At 34.4% G+C, this 15,154-nt stretch overlaps 1 protein-coding gene across 1 annotated transcript in view; it reads right to left on the bottom strand.

The window, feature by feature from the left end:
* LMBR1 (limb development membrane protein 1) overlaps positions 1-15,154 on the bottom strand; it is a 198,603-nt gene that overhangs the window by 106,189 nt on the left and 77,260 nt on the right. The window contains exon 5 of the mRNA XM_036761244.1: positions 3,967-4,070. Within this exon, the coding sequence (XP_036617139.1) occupies positions 3,967-4,070 (104 nt within the window). The remainder of the gene's footprint in view (positions 1-3,966; positions 4,071-15,154) is intronic.

Here is a 15,154-nt window from a genome sequence, read left to right as displayed (position 1 = left end):
TTGAGTACAATAGAAAGCACGCTGGACTTGAAGTTACAAAACCTGCATCTGAACCTAGGCTCTGCCCCTTTATCTAAGCTAAGCTTTACCACTCTGCCACTGGCAAATCCCTTACCCCGAGCCCCAGCTTCCTGTACTGTAAAAAGGAAGATAAGACTTAAACTATCTACCTCAAATTGTTCTTGTAAGAATCAAATACAACCAAATATGGTGAAAACAGTTTGTAAACTTAATTTACTACATAAATATGCTAGTATTATTGTTAATATACAACTAGCATTTATATAAGAGCTTTAAGGTTTACAAAATGTTTTAATGTGTTTTATTTCATCTGATCCTCACAACAACTCTGAGGTGGGTGTTATTATTATCCACATTTTGCAATTAATGAATTTAGTCACCAGAAGTTATCAACAACGTGGTTCATCAAACTCTTGGAGTTTATATGTATTACATTATTTGATATATACCGTATCTCCCCATGTATAAGACGCTCCCATGTATAAGATGCACTTTAATTTTGGGGACCAAAATTTGAAGAAAAATGTATTACATAAAGTTATCGAACTTAAGTTTTATTCATCATAAAATTTATACAATAATACGATGAAATTCAAGGACCTTCTGCTTGTAGCTTTCAGGCATCTTTTGGGCAAGTCTGATACATGTACGCATGCTTAGTCCATTCCGCTTCATGAACCTGAAGCACCAATTGTGTCCTCCTTTGAAATCAGTAACTTCTTTTTCATCAGCAATTCTTCTTGCCTCATGCTGAACCATCTTTGTGACACAGGAATTCCCATTGAACCTTTGCTCTTCAATCCATATCTTCAATTCCCTCTCTAAATCAGGCCATTCTGCTGACTTGCCTCTCATGGCCGCCTTTTTGCTGTGGCGTTTTCAGTAGGGCTTCTTCTTCCTGTAGCCAGTCTCGGATTGTTTTCTCAGTTGGAGGAGGATCAAACTTACATTAAGAAGCACGATTTCCATTCACGTTTTTTTTTTAATTTTATCATTTTTATTTAATATTTTAGTTTTCAACACTGATTTCCACAAGATTGAGTTACAAATTTTATCCCCATTTCTACCCTCCCCCCCATTCCAAGATGGCATATATTGTGACTGCCTTGTTCCCCAGTCAGTCCTCCCTTCTGTCACCCCACTCCCCCCCATCCCTTTCCCCTTACTTTCTTGTAGGGCAGGATAGATTTCTATGCCCCATTCCCTATATATTTTGTTTCCCAGCTGCATGCAAAAACAACTCTTTTTTTTTTTTGAGCATCGGCTTTTAAAACTTTGAGTTCCAAATTCTCTCCCCTCTTCCCTTCCCACCCACCCTCCCTAGGAAGGCAAGCAATTAATTCAGCACTGTACGAAAACCTTTTCTGAGCCATCTCTGGGCAGAACGTTGCAAAATGTAACCTAATATACTGGTAACAAATGCAAAACAATGAGTGCAAAGACAACAAGCACGAAAAAGTGGGAAATGCAAGTAAAAAAATCTACAACCACCGTATAAGACCCACCTAGTTTTTAGACCCCAAATTTTTCAAAAAAGGGTACATCTTATACATGGGGAAATACACATCTTGATATGAATAATGCTGAACTACATAAACTCATACTGTATATAGCCAACTTCTCCTTACTTCTAATTCTAAAAGAAGTCATTCAAGCCTGTACCACTTTTAGCCATTTCCAGGTTTTGTGGTTACCAGGCATTGACAGAAGAGTTCAGAAAACTGGCAAAGCATCAGGTTGAGTACAAGAACTGAATCTGAATAATCAAAAGTGATACCCTGGAAAGTCATACCTTAAAGACTTGAGAACCACATTGGCCAAAAATGATTCCACAGAACTGAAGATAAAGCATCTCCTGATAGAGAGCTGATGGATTCAAGATTCAGGATGAGACTTACGTTTTTGGAAATGGGAAGGAGGGAATCTGTTTTCTTTGACTATGAATATTTGCTATAAGGGCTTGGGTTTTTTTTAATTGGGGTGAGAGGAGGGAAAGAAAATAAACACTTGTCAGTTGAAAGATAAAATAAACTCAATTCACTAATGTTTAATGCTAGAGCTCCAAATTAGTCAAAAAAATATCTTCATGATATACATACAAAACATGTATTAATCATCTCAGGTTAGTAATTTTCCAACACAAAAATACAAAATTTCTAATCACTTACTCGAAACTACTGATATCTTCTGGCTCTCATGAGAAACTAACATTTTTTACGTTCAGTTCCTTTTGTTCATGTCATGTATGACCCATTTCCTTTTTATCTCAACCTAAAACTTAAGTACTTCCAGCTCCTTTGCTCCTACAGTAAAAGCCCTCATCCTCATGCCACAGCATGCTGTGTGTAGACAGTCTCAAGGTCTTGAAGAATCTGCCACTTCACTGCAAGCTTGGCCAGAGCGTAAAAACCAGACAGGATTCCAACCTCGACAGTGAGAAAGGTTCACAAGCAGGACAGCCACAAAGTATCATTAATTCTTCCATGATAGCAATCCTCAAACATCATCCACTTAGTCCCTGAGGCCTTGCAAACCGGAGCAGTGGAGAAAAATACCCAAAACAAGGAAAGCCCAAATCCATGAAGTGCTGAAGAGCATGGGTGTACTGGCCAGGTGAGGGTCATAAACAGGAAAATCTATATCAAAAGATATAGAGAACTTCATCCCAAAAAAGCCATAATGTATTCTATATGAAAACCAAAAAATTACTTTTCTCAATTTATTCCACATCTCCAGACAGTATCACTGAAGCAATTTCAAATATCAAATTCTATAATGATTAAAGTAATTGCCAAAGCAAGTTAACTAAAACAAATAACACAAAAGGGAAACAGTTGTTAATTGAAAAAATGATAACCTAGCTATATAGCTAGGAATAATGATAGGAAAACTCCAAAATTACCTGAATTTATCATATAAACCAACCTTAAATTTTCAGTGATAAAACTGAGTTAAAGTCTGTAAACAGTGAACCAAATAAAACCACCACCACCAAAAATAAAATTGAAACTGAAGACAGTAACCTGGGGTGACCATAAAGCCCAGGACAACAGGGAGGAGTTCACTAGATTCTCAAAGCAGAGGCAACAATGACGTCTGTATCTCATTGAATCATAGTATGTTAGAGCTGAGAGACAAATAAAGCGACTTGTCTAAGATCACAAAGGTATCAATCACTATGTGAGAAAGACAGGATTTTAATCCAGGCCATTTTCCCCAATAAATATGAAAGAAATCATTGTGTCAATTTACTTCTGTACTTAATCATTCATCTAAAGAATCATTGTGTCAATTTACTCCTATACTTACTGATTTAAAGTAAAATCACAAGCTCAAAACTATCTATATCTTTGATATACTTAATAACATTTGACGATTTTACAGGTTGTAAATATAACTTTTTTCTATATAAGATTTGGCACAAGAAGAAAATTCAATTCCTGAATATTTGTGAATTCTTAATTAATAATTTTTGAGAGGATTTGGGCGGATCGGTTTTCCCACTCACTTCTAATTCTCCTGCTTTACCTCCAACATCAGTAAAAATCTCCAGCTTAATAAGAATTATAACATTTTATCGCTCTTTATTTGATTTTACAGACCAGCTTTCAAAACATACTCTTTAAGATGTGTTAATGTACACATTTTAATTTAATTTAGACAAATACATAATCTTCAAAATAAAAATTTAATTTATAATAGACATTTTAAAATAATTGTAAAAATACTGAACTAGGCAGCAAAAAAAACAGATCTTTTTATTTCCTATGAACAAAAGAAATGACAAATTTTCAGATACATTAAAACATTAATGATAGCAAATCCTAAAAGATACATTTTCTCTATGAACATAAAACAAACTGAAGTTGTTAAAAACATTTTTCTAATATAACCTGAGATTTATTTTCTTAACTAAGATATTCTATAAATATAAGTAATATTTACCTTCTTCAGCCCAGCAAAACCCTCTGATTCCAGAAAGAAAAAGGCAAAAGGCATCAACACAAACAAACAAAGGTTGGAAAAAAGAGAAGCAAGATTCCACAAACCTAAAAAAGAATGAAGAGAAAAGAAGGAAAAAATTATTTTAAATGTTTATTACAGAAAGGTTAAAAGAATATACAATAGCTTCAATTGCCCAATTTAGCAACATGGCATCTTTGTAGTGACATAATTCCATAAACATATTAAATCATTTCATTCAATGGGGGAGTGAGCACATAGATACTGATCATCTACCATACCCTAAAGGTGAAAGGAGAGTCACTGCACAACAAATGTGAGCAGACATCCAAAGACAAAAGCTATTGAAAACAAAACAATCAAAATAAAAAACACCACAACTGTACATTTAAATTCTCTCAACAGTCAATCTCAAATGATAAAAGGAAGGGTATCCATCCAGAAAGATACAATTGTGAGATCATTCATGTTCCTATGACAGTGACATTGGCTAAAAATAATATTTTAAATACATTTACCAATGTTACCAACAAAATCCATTCAATTTTAAAGCACGCAGTAGTTTTAGGTCATATAAAGGTACTACCTACAACAGAATGATGGCAATAAACACCAAAATCAAGTATCACAAAAACACCACACTGCATATAAAGCATTTAAGAAATATCAAAACTGATTACATCACAGGGATATCAATCTGTTCAAAGAATTTATTCTTTAATATTACTGAAAACTAAGCCTAGTTAATTTTCACTAAGCAAATTTATGATAGCAAAAAAGAACAAATCTCTATTCATCTGCAGTGCAAAACCTTTTTAATAAAGAAATTTAAAAATGCATACTTGAGAAAGTGATAAATGACAAACCTGTTAATACTTCAGTGGCATATAGATAGGCTACAATTTGAATCACTGGAAGGAATACCTATAGCAATATGCTTTTAGAACTGTACAATTTTAATATTAAGTATATTTTACTATAGCATAGTTCTTTAAAATTTGGTGACCCAAATATGCTCTATGTAAAACTTTAAATTAACCAAAATATTCGGCTTATTAAGGCAAATCATTCTGCAACAATTTTAAAGGAAAGCTTACCAAATGGGAAAACTACAAAGTAAAATGAGATTTTTAACAATTAGTACAGATTCCCTAAGAATTTATTTTATTTAACAAGATGGTATGACTAATAAAATCAACCCAAATATTATAATTCTAGAAAAATATAAATAGATTTTATCATCAGGTTAAGCATTTATCCATTATCTTCAGGGGATAAACTATTTCATTTAAATTACATTTCTAGATAATAATATTCACATTTTAATAGCACTAACAAACCTGTAAAATAGAGTAATACAAGTATTATCTTCCTTGTTTTTACAGATGAAGGAGTTAAAGCTGAGAGAATTTAAGGAATTTGCCCAAGATCACACTGCAAGTAAATGGCAGAGATAATAATTGAATTCAGGTCTCAACTCCAAGTTCAGTGCTCATTCCACAACAACGCATAGCTGCACAGATCACTGGAATATCCTTTAAAGAGCTAAACCTTTTGTTTTGACCATTTTAATGGAAATCTTTCAAAAATGTATATATATCCACCTAGGATAAGAAGGGAAGCAGTCAAATGTATCAAATTTCTTTGATAAGTTTTACTATCCAAGATATATAAGCAATTAACAAAAAAGACAAATAGCCATTACCCAAGAGGCCAAAGGATATAAACAGTTCTCCATGGAAGAAGTGCAAAGTATTAACAACCATAAGAAATAATGACCCAAATCACTAAGAAGAGAAATTCGAATCCAAATAACCCGTAAGTTTCACCTCATATCTACAAATTGGTAAAAATGACAAAAATTACAATAGTCAATGTCAGAGGGATAATGGGATGATCGACACACTTGTATATTGGTGGAGCTATAAAATGGTACAACTGTTTTAGAAAGCAATTTGGAATTATGCAAATAAAATGACTAAAATGTCCACACATTTGACCATTCCATTATTACACTTATACTCTAAGGAGCCACTGATAAGAAGAAAGTTCTCATATACACCAAAGTACATACAGCAGCACTTTTTATGACAGCAAAGAATTGGTGAAGTAGAAGCTTCCTGATCGGAGAATGGTTAAACAAATTGTGGCACATGAATGTGATGGAATATTGTGTTATAAGAAATAATTAATGTAATAAGTAGAGAAACATGGAGAGATCTACATGAACTTATGCAAAGTAAAGTAAATAGCCTCAAGACAATAATATACAATATAAATGGAAAGATCACCAAAAAATCAAAAGTATAGCAAAATTATAAAGATCACACACAAAATGGAAGAGATGTAAGAGAACACTCCCAACCCACTCCTTTGTAGGGCAGGAGGTCCACAGGTGTTACACATTGCATCTGTTTTCAGACTTTGTCAATGTATTGATCAGTGCTACTGAAGCTTTTCCTATTTTTCTTTTTTTGTCTTTAAAAAATATTATTTGTTATATGGGATGGCTCTCTGGGAGGGGCATGGAAGGGGTACTGAGGAAAACTATGATAATGATAAACAAAAGGCAACCCTAAAATTTACTTTTACAAGTGCATTATGTCTTTATCTTCTTAAATATGGTGAATATAATTTAACTTTCTTATAAATGATAATAATACAGGTTTGGACACATAGCCATTATTCTATGCTATCCTCAGGGCTCATTAAATTGCTTAGGGCTGTTTGTCCCTATACCAAATTGAGTCTATTGTTTGTTCTTCATTTTAAAGAGGACCAATAGCATTACAGGTGATGTCTTGACTTGTGCATGAATTGGATGTAAGTGAGGCAGAGTTGCACAAAGTCATCAGCCTCACTCTCTCTTCCAGAGTCATCAAAGTCCAGTGGCAAGACAAAAGTCAGGAAGACTAGAGATGGCTCCAGATACAGTGTATGACCTTGACATTTTTGATGTCTGACCAAGCTCAAAGCACTCCACAGTGCCTGCTTCAGCCTACACAGAAATTGTTCTCATTTACCCATTCCACTGGGAAAAGTCTTCACATGCTTAGACACCACCCCACTAATTCATCAACAGGTCTGAAGCCCATAGTTACCCTCAACCTGGTTTACGCTGCCTGCCAAGACAGTTTTACCAGGGTGGGGACGCTGTGCATGCTACAGTTTCTTAGAGCTACAGTGAGAGTTGGGTGGCAGGTAGACAACAAAAGTGGATGAGCAGCCCTGAAGATGGTTCAACAGACCCCATGCCACATGTATTGGTCCTCCCTGAACACCCCATACACCCCTCCTACACTAAATAGCCCTTACTAAATAACTTTGAGTTGCCTCCAGTTTTTTCTTACTTCTCTGTCCCTTTCCTCACTATAAAGCTATTATTGTACCTATCTTTAGCAACATATTCCTTTTCCTCATAGAATGTCTGTGAGAATCTTCACTCTAAAACACAGAGGTGCTTGATAAATGGTTATTCCCTTCCTTACTTACCACCTTAACACCTTTCTGTTTCCAATACACAATATGATCCAGACAACCTGATAATTAAGTTCATTCCAATTTTGTACAGTCAGAATTTTGTACAAAATGACCTCTAAGCAGATGCCTGTCCTATGAGTAAAATTCCTAAACTTTGGTTTACAGACTTTGGGTGACTTTTACTTTGACAGCTAAGGGGCCTTTTTTGTTTCTCAGCTCTGTTCAAGTTAGCTGAGGTTGGTGAAATATGTGAGGTAGATAAGTGAAGTGTAGATGGCAATCAACTATAAAGTTGTGGTATGCTATGAAACAGGTTTTTATATACTTCTTCAACTTGGTGGGAGGCAGATTATGGTTCTCTTTAACCCCATTCATTTACAGAAAACAGAATTTTATATATTTGCAAACATAGTACACAGGATGAGCAGGTGTGAATGAGCTGCAAATCTGCATCATTGCATTCATGTTTATGAGATCCATATGAATGTCTGAGTATGGGGGAAACCCTGTTGGAGGAGAATCATTAGGGTGATGACAAATTTAAAATGCCTTAAACTGAAATTATAAAATCAAATTGTCAGTATCCTGAAACTATGGCCAAATTAGACAAATCCACTTGAATTATAAAACAGATTCTTAAATTGTGCAGAGTTGAGGAAGGAAAGTGGGCATATAGGAAGGTATAGGAAAGAGGTGCTTTCCAGATAAAGAACTAGGTAAATGAAAAAGGACATTGATTCTGGAGTCAAAGAGTTGACTTTGGAGTCAAATCTCTCCTCTGACATTTACTACTGATATGACAATATGACCTTGGGCAAGTCACTTAACTTCCTTTGGTCTCAATTTCCTCATCTGTAAAATGAGGGAGCTGATCTATATAGTCTACTGGGGTGGAGAACCTGTGGCCTTGAGGCCACATGTGGCCTTCTAAGTCCTCAAGTGTGGTGCTTTGACTGAATCCAAACTTCACAGATGTGGCCTTGAGGCCAAAGATTCCCCATCCCTGGTCTATAGCCTACAACCATAAAGCTAAGAGTGGTTGTTGACCATCCTTCATTTTCTTTCCTTTTTTTCATCCTTCATTTTCAAAGAGAACCAATTGACATCACAGGTGGTATCTTGACTTGTATATGAATTGGATTTATGTGAGGCAGAGTTGCACAAAGTCATCAGCTTCATTCTCTCTTCCAGTATCATCAAAGTCCAGTGGCAAGACAAAAGTGAGGAAGACTGGCTATGGCCCAGGATGTAGTGGATGCCCTCAATGTCCTCAAGCTCCAAGTGTTCCACAGCACCAGCTTCCACCATCTTCATGGCCATTGGAACAAAGTGTTCTCATCAACCCATTTGAGCAGGAGAAGTCTTCACATGTTTGGAGTAGACATCCTCCTACCTCAACAAAGGGTTTGAGGCCTGTCAGTTATCCTCAGCTTGGTTTAACCCATCTGCTGAGGTTTTACTGAGGTGTGACCACTGTGCATGCTACAACTTCTTAGAGTCACCAAAAAAAAAAAAACAACTAAGGGTATCAAATGATCTAAGGAAATATGAAGATTATATGCCATTTGCACAAGCTTAAAGGCCAGAAAATTAATAATTCTTTCACAAATAAAAATAAAATATATTATTTCTTAACTGCCAAAGAAAAACTATCTTTTACCATTTTTCCCATTACATAATGTTGCTTTCTGTAGTTGTGTATATCCTAGAAAAGTGGCATAAGTGATATCTTGCTAGCCAGAAAACTTACAACAAAATCTGAATCATCTATGCTAATAGAAGATATTTATGACAACAGGTAAACTAAAAATAATTTATATTTGGCTTTTCTAGAAGGTACTGATAATAACTAAATTTGAATGTTTATTTGCTTATCAATTTTCACTTCACATACCTTTGTTCAAAGTCCATTTGCAACAAGATATAATGGTGTCCTATCTTATGCAGTGGCTAAGCTCTCAAGTCAGCAAATAAGGCAGAAATTACATACAGCTTGAATTATCATTGAAAAATCTCTTAAACTACCCAGTTGTCAGCAGAAAGGACCTACGATCTCTTTAAAAGAGAGCAATCTGTATAAGAACATAAAGATGAATCTGAAATGACTGGTGTGGAAACAAGTGCATCTATGTTATTTTTTTATTTTTGAACTTAAACACCAAAAAAAAAAAAAAACATTTTCACATTCATCGCAGAACACACAAAAAAAGATTATATATGAAACACTGATTTCTTTCATCTCACTTGTTTTTTAAAAAATACAATCAATTCCACACTATTTCCTTCTGAATTCCTGTTTCCTTCTGAACTTTCTCCTCTTCTGTACATTTTTAAAGATGGTTTGACAGCTCCCTTTATGTTTTTGCATCAGTATTGATACCCCGCCATTTAAATAAAAGGGAAAGGGGGAAAATTTATTTATTTATTTATATGTTCATTCGTTCATTCATTTATGGGCATGGACACTGGGTAGATGAGGTTTGTTTGATCATCCTTGGGCTTTCTCTAGAAGCTTCCAGGACAGAGTCCTGCAGACTACTCTTGTCTATAGCTCTTTATCTGGTCCCTGTTATCTGTTTATATTCTTTCCACTTCACTTCCCACCATAACTCCAGCACACAACAGGGAATAGATACATGAATTTAATAAAATCCTCCATGCAAGCTGCCAAAGTGACAATCCTAAGGCACAGTTGTATGTCACTATACTAGTCAAAAAACTGAGGTAAAATATAAACACATTACTGATTTCCCTGCACTTCATGGTGTAGCCAAACAGACCTTCTTGCTGATCCTCACACACAACATTCTGTCTCCAGTTCTATGCCTTTATGTTGGCTGCCTCAAGAATACATCCTCTCCTTATCTCTAACTTTTAGAATTTCTACTTTCCTTCAAAGCTCAACTCTAGCACCACTTTCTAAATGAGACCCTTCCTGATTCCTCCAGTTGCTAAGTGTTTTCCCTTCAAAAATAATCTTGTACTTGGTATATCTTTTTGAAAGCCATATATGTAACTGTTGCCTTTCCCAATAGAATATTAGCTTCTTGAGGGCAGAGATTGTTTCATTTTTGTCTTTGTATCATTAGCACCTAGGTCAGTGCCTGACACAATCTAAGCATTTAATAAATGCTTATTGATTAAGAAAGAAATATATTGGTTTAACTGAAATTATGTGACAGTATTAAACTATCTCAGAAATACAAAACAAAATATTCCATTCTTCAACTGATGCTTCTATATTTACTTTCTTAGTACATTCTTGTTAAATGTATTTTGTACCTCCAAGAATTTCTTTTTCTGAACAAAGGAACATTTCTGTAGCCATATTTGAATTATGATAAAGTATGCCAATATATAAAGATGTTCACAAACACAAAAGTTTTCAAATAAATCCCCCCAAAAAAAGATTTTGGTTGATGGCTGAAATTTCCTTAAGTCTTTCCCCAAAGAGTTACTTGCTATAAAGAAAATAAACAAACAATAAAATAACCTACCACTCACCACTACAAAGCGATTTCTTAATTCCCTAGGAATATACACATTTCTAAAGCTGGACATTCTTAAATGTAAATCCTCTGATCATATTTTTGCCTTCAGGCACAGTTATCAATGATACAAAAGCAAATTTTGTATAAGGAAAACAAATATAAAAAAAGAGAAATTGGCTCTATGTGGAAAGTTTAAGTGAGTCATTAAAAGTATCTTTGGTAAATCAAGGTACTAATTTTAAACAAAGACAGTTACCAAGAGGCTAAAACAAAGGGTACGCATGAGTAAGAGACTAAGTTTTGTGATAAAGTACAGATTCCACCGAAGTGCTAGTTGTGGCAAGTATTCACTTAATACATGACTCAAAGTTTGAATGTGCCTTAATGTCAAGTATGATTTATACAAAAATCATCCGTAGCACTAATCTTATAAATGTCGAATTGAAATTCATATTTTTCAAAGTCTTGGTAATTAAATACAAATTACTAGTTGTGGATTTACAAAAAAGGATGCATAAACATGAATACTTCAAGCTTTGTTTGTAGCAGACTTTTAAATGTTAACTTATTAACAAAATACACTGTACTCAGGAAAGGGAAAGTAAAGTTGCTATTTGTATCTCTAAAATTTAAACATTTCTTCATTTGCGAATGGGTCTTTACAACTTTTCAAAATTAAATTATAAGCATTTAATGTGTTTAAACAACTTAAAATAGTATGCTGCTTACAGAACTAGATTATTAATATTTTATACTTTTGATGAAGAATGCATTAACGTAAGAACTCTCATGGGTGTATATACTTGTCCTAACCATTTAGAAATTGGATTTGAAAATGAGACCAAATAAAATTCAAAATTAGTCACAATCATCAGATTCTCTACTTCAAAAATCTCCTAAAGAGAAGAAGAAGCATGGCATGGAGAGCAAAAAGCTAGCTGGAAGCCAGGAAAACCTGGGTTCAAGTCACACTTCTGACAAACAGTCACTGTCTAACTCTGAGGAAGTCAGGCAACTTTCTAAAACTAGAATTTTTAAGGAAGTGCCAACCTAAATTGGTAGGAGTTTCTGCACCTGGAAGGTACTTTTACCAGAGAAATAAGAGGTTCAATGGAGGAAAATGCACATGCCCCAAAATACACTGGCAGAACAGAGAAATCATGGCAGTCACAATCATGGAGCTGGAAGAGGCCTTAAGAATCATTATATCCACCTGCCTCTCATTTTACAGACTCAGAATGCTCAAAGGACTTGCCAAAGTTTGGGATGGTAAGAAAGCAGAGTATGGAAGCACTGAGACTAGGACTGAGGCCTTCAGACTCCAGAGCCCAGCATTCTTTCCACTCCATCACATCATTAAACCAATAAACATATGGTCCTTCTGGAAGAAGTTGAATCCAGAAATATGTCAAGGGAAGAGAAAGCAGGTAGGATTTATTCAGAAATGACTATAGTATTAAAAATAAAGGAGATTAATTTTTTAAAACTTTAAAGATTCCATCCTTTTTGAAAAATTACACAAGAATTTAAATGGTCATTTAATAATCTCCCTAAATGGCTTTTAAAATTACCATCATTTCTTCAGGGGATGTACTCTATATAATCTCATCCTGTGTAACCCTACCTACCTAAAAGAGAAACAAAATCAAATGTTCTTTGTCAGCTTTCCATAGTATATATTAACATCTAGCTCCACCTGCTGGATGCACAGAAAATATTTTCTATTTCAAATACCCAAGTATCAAGAAGCAATTTCTACTGTTTATGTCACAAAGAAAATAAATAACATCATAAAGCAAAATAACAGATAAAATAAATTTGCCACGTCTATGTCATGTTCAGAAGCAAACCATAAAAAGACCAACAAGTATTTAGTCTATGTGGTACAACAAAAGAAAAAAAAAAGCCCTGAACTTTGAATTTAGGAGACCTGTGGCTAAACCACAGCTACAGCCCTTCCAGGTGAACGTAGGCAAGTCATAGTGTCTATAATACAAGTCTCTTCATCTGTAAAATGGGAATAATACTTATTTCACAATGCTATTATGAATAAAAGTTTTGTAACCTTAAATAAGTGTATGAATGTTATTTCAAATGGAACAAAATCATACAAACTTCAAAAACATGCTGTCTTCTCAAACAAATGCTTCATAAGATAAAGTGTATCACATGCTATCATAGTCTAAGGCTCATTTGCTTAATTGATGATCCTTATAATGAAATCAATGGATTATATCATTATCAGTTCAGTAGCTTATTTGTTATTCTGCCCCAGAGTGGTACATCAGGCAGTCATTTTTAAAATGTGGGTCTTACTCACGAAAGTATATAAAATTTAATGTATATTTGCCACTACAGATGGGGAAAAAGCACCATGGAATGTTGTATAGAGGGACTGCCTAGAAAGAGGGAAGACCTGGATTCAAGACCTGTCTTTGACCCAGACTGGCTATGTGACTGTAAATTTACTTCACCTTTCAGTGCTCCAAGAAATTCTCTACATCTATAAAGTATACAAGTCACTAATCTTCACTGATGAAGGGAATTTCAACAATTGGAATTCTCCATATCAATGAAATCACAGGTTCTACACCAAAAAAAAAAAAAAGCCAAAAGAAAACAAAAAACCTCAAACCTGAGAAATCATTTCCTAACTCTGCTCAAGGAACTAAAATATGTCAATTTGCTAACTACTTTTCATGTTTTATTATTTTTCAAGGAATTTTAAACAATATTTGTATTTTCTTCTAAAGTGTAAATCATTTGAAGAGTACAGAAAAACAAATGTGATTAAATGTTTAAATTATTTTTTCTCCATTGCTTTGCATTAACTATAATTCAATGTGCTTACTCCTAGATTCTTTCTGACCCAGCTTCAATTCCAAACCAAACACAAACAAGGATTATTCGTGTAACACATTAATTAGCTCATGTAAACCTGGGGGTATATAATGGCCCCTGTGGTCTAAGTAGTTCCTTCTTCTTTGGCTTTAGCGATTTGATTTTATTTTTACTAACTTTTTATGTCTTCTTTTGATATCGCCAAAATCTCCCCCAGTATTCTTTCCTCTTCCCCACTCAAAGTGCCATCGCCTATAACAACTAGTATTTTTAAAAGACAAAAAAAATAGAAAAAAAATTCAGATTAAGCAATCAATACATTATAAAAGCCTGATGATATAACCAATGTACAACACTTGAGGCCCTTCTAAAGCTTTAAAGGGATGAGTGTCTTCTTTAGAAAGAGCCATGTTTGTTCTTTGTAACTTTGCAACATTCACTTTCAATTTTTTGCATTGCTGCACTCACTGTATACCTATATTGTTTTCTTGACTCTGCTTACTTCATTTTGCATTGGTACAGTTAGATTTTTCCATAATTCTCTGTATTCATCACATTTATTATTTCTTACACACAGTAATACTCCGTAACATTCATGATCCATAATTTGTTTAGCCATTCCCCAATCAATGGTGATCTACTTAATTTCTAATTTTTTGCTATCACATAAAGTGCTACTATAAATGTTGGTATGTATAGCGATTTTTTCCCATCAGTAGCCTTCTTGGGTATAAGCCTAGTAGAGTCAGGAAATGATCTACCAGTTTTGAGTTCTATGGGTTTTGTTTTGTTTTCTGTTTTTGTGGAGAGGGATCTGAACCTTTGGTTTCATTCATGTACATAATTCCTATTGTCAAAACTTCCTTCACCATTGAAAATTGTTATTTGTAGACGTAGAGCATTCCTCGAAGCACTGAAAAGTTAAGTAAATTTACCCATAGTACATAGCCAATTTGAGTCAAAGGGTACAAATATTTTAGTCACTTTATTTGCATACCTCCAAATTGTTTTTCAAAATGGTGGTACTGATTCGTAGCTCTACCAACAATGCTCTAGTAGTGTGTGCCTATCTTCCCACTTCCATTCCAACAGTGACAATTTCTGTCTTTTGTAATCTGTGCCAATATGCAAGTGTGAGATAAAACCTTAGAGTTGCTGTGCTGTGCATTATACTCTTATTATTAGTGTTATGGAGCACTCTTTTATATGGTTGTTAATAGTCTGTAATTGTTGTTCTGAAGATTGTTTATTTCCTTTCACCACCTGGCGAATGGTTTTTGGTCTTTCATGTAGATATTTATACGTATGCATATGTATATATGTTAAATTGCTTCTAAATCTTGGATATCAAATCCTTA

The sequence above is a fragment of the Trichosurus vulpecula genome, chromosome 5 (assembly GCF_011100635.1).
Source record: "Trichosurus vulpecula isolate mTriVul1 chromosome 5, mTriVul1.pri, whole genome shotgun sequence".
Classification (NCBI taxonomy): Eukaryota; Metazoa; Chordata; class Mammalia; order Diprotodontia; family Phalangeridae; genus Trichosurus; species Trichosurus vulpecula.
Note: the sequence above shows the minus strand (reverse complement) of the source record. Positions and strands in the feature narration are given on the sequence as shown.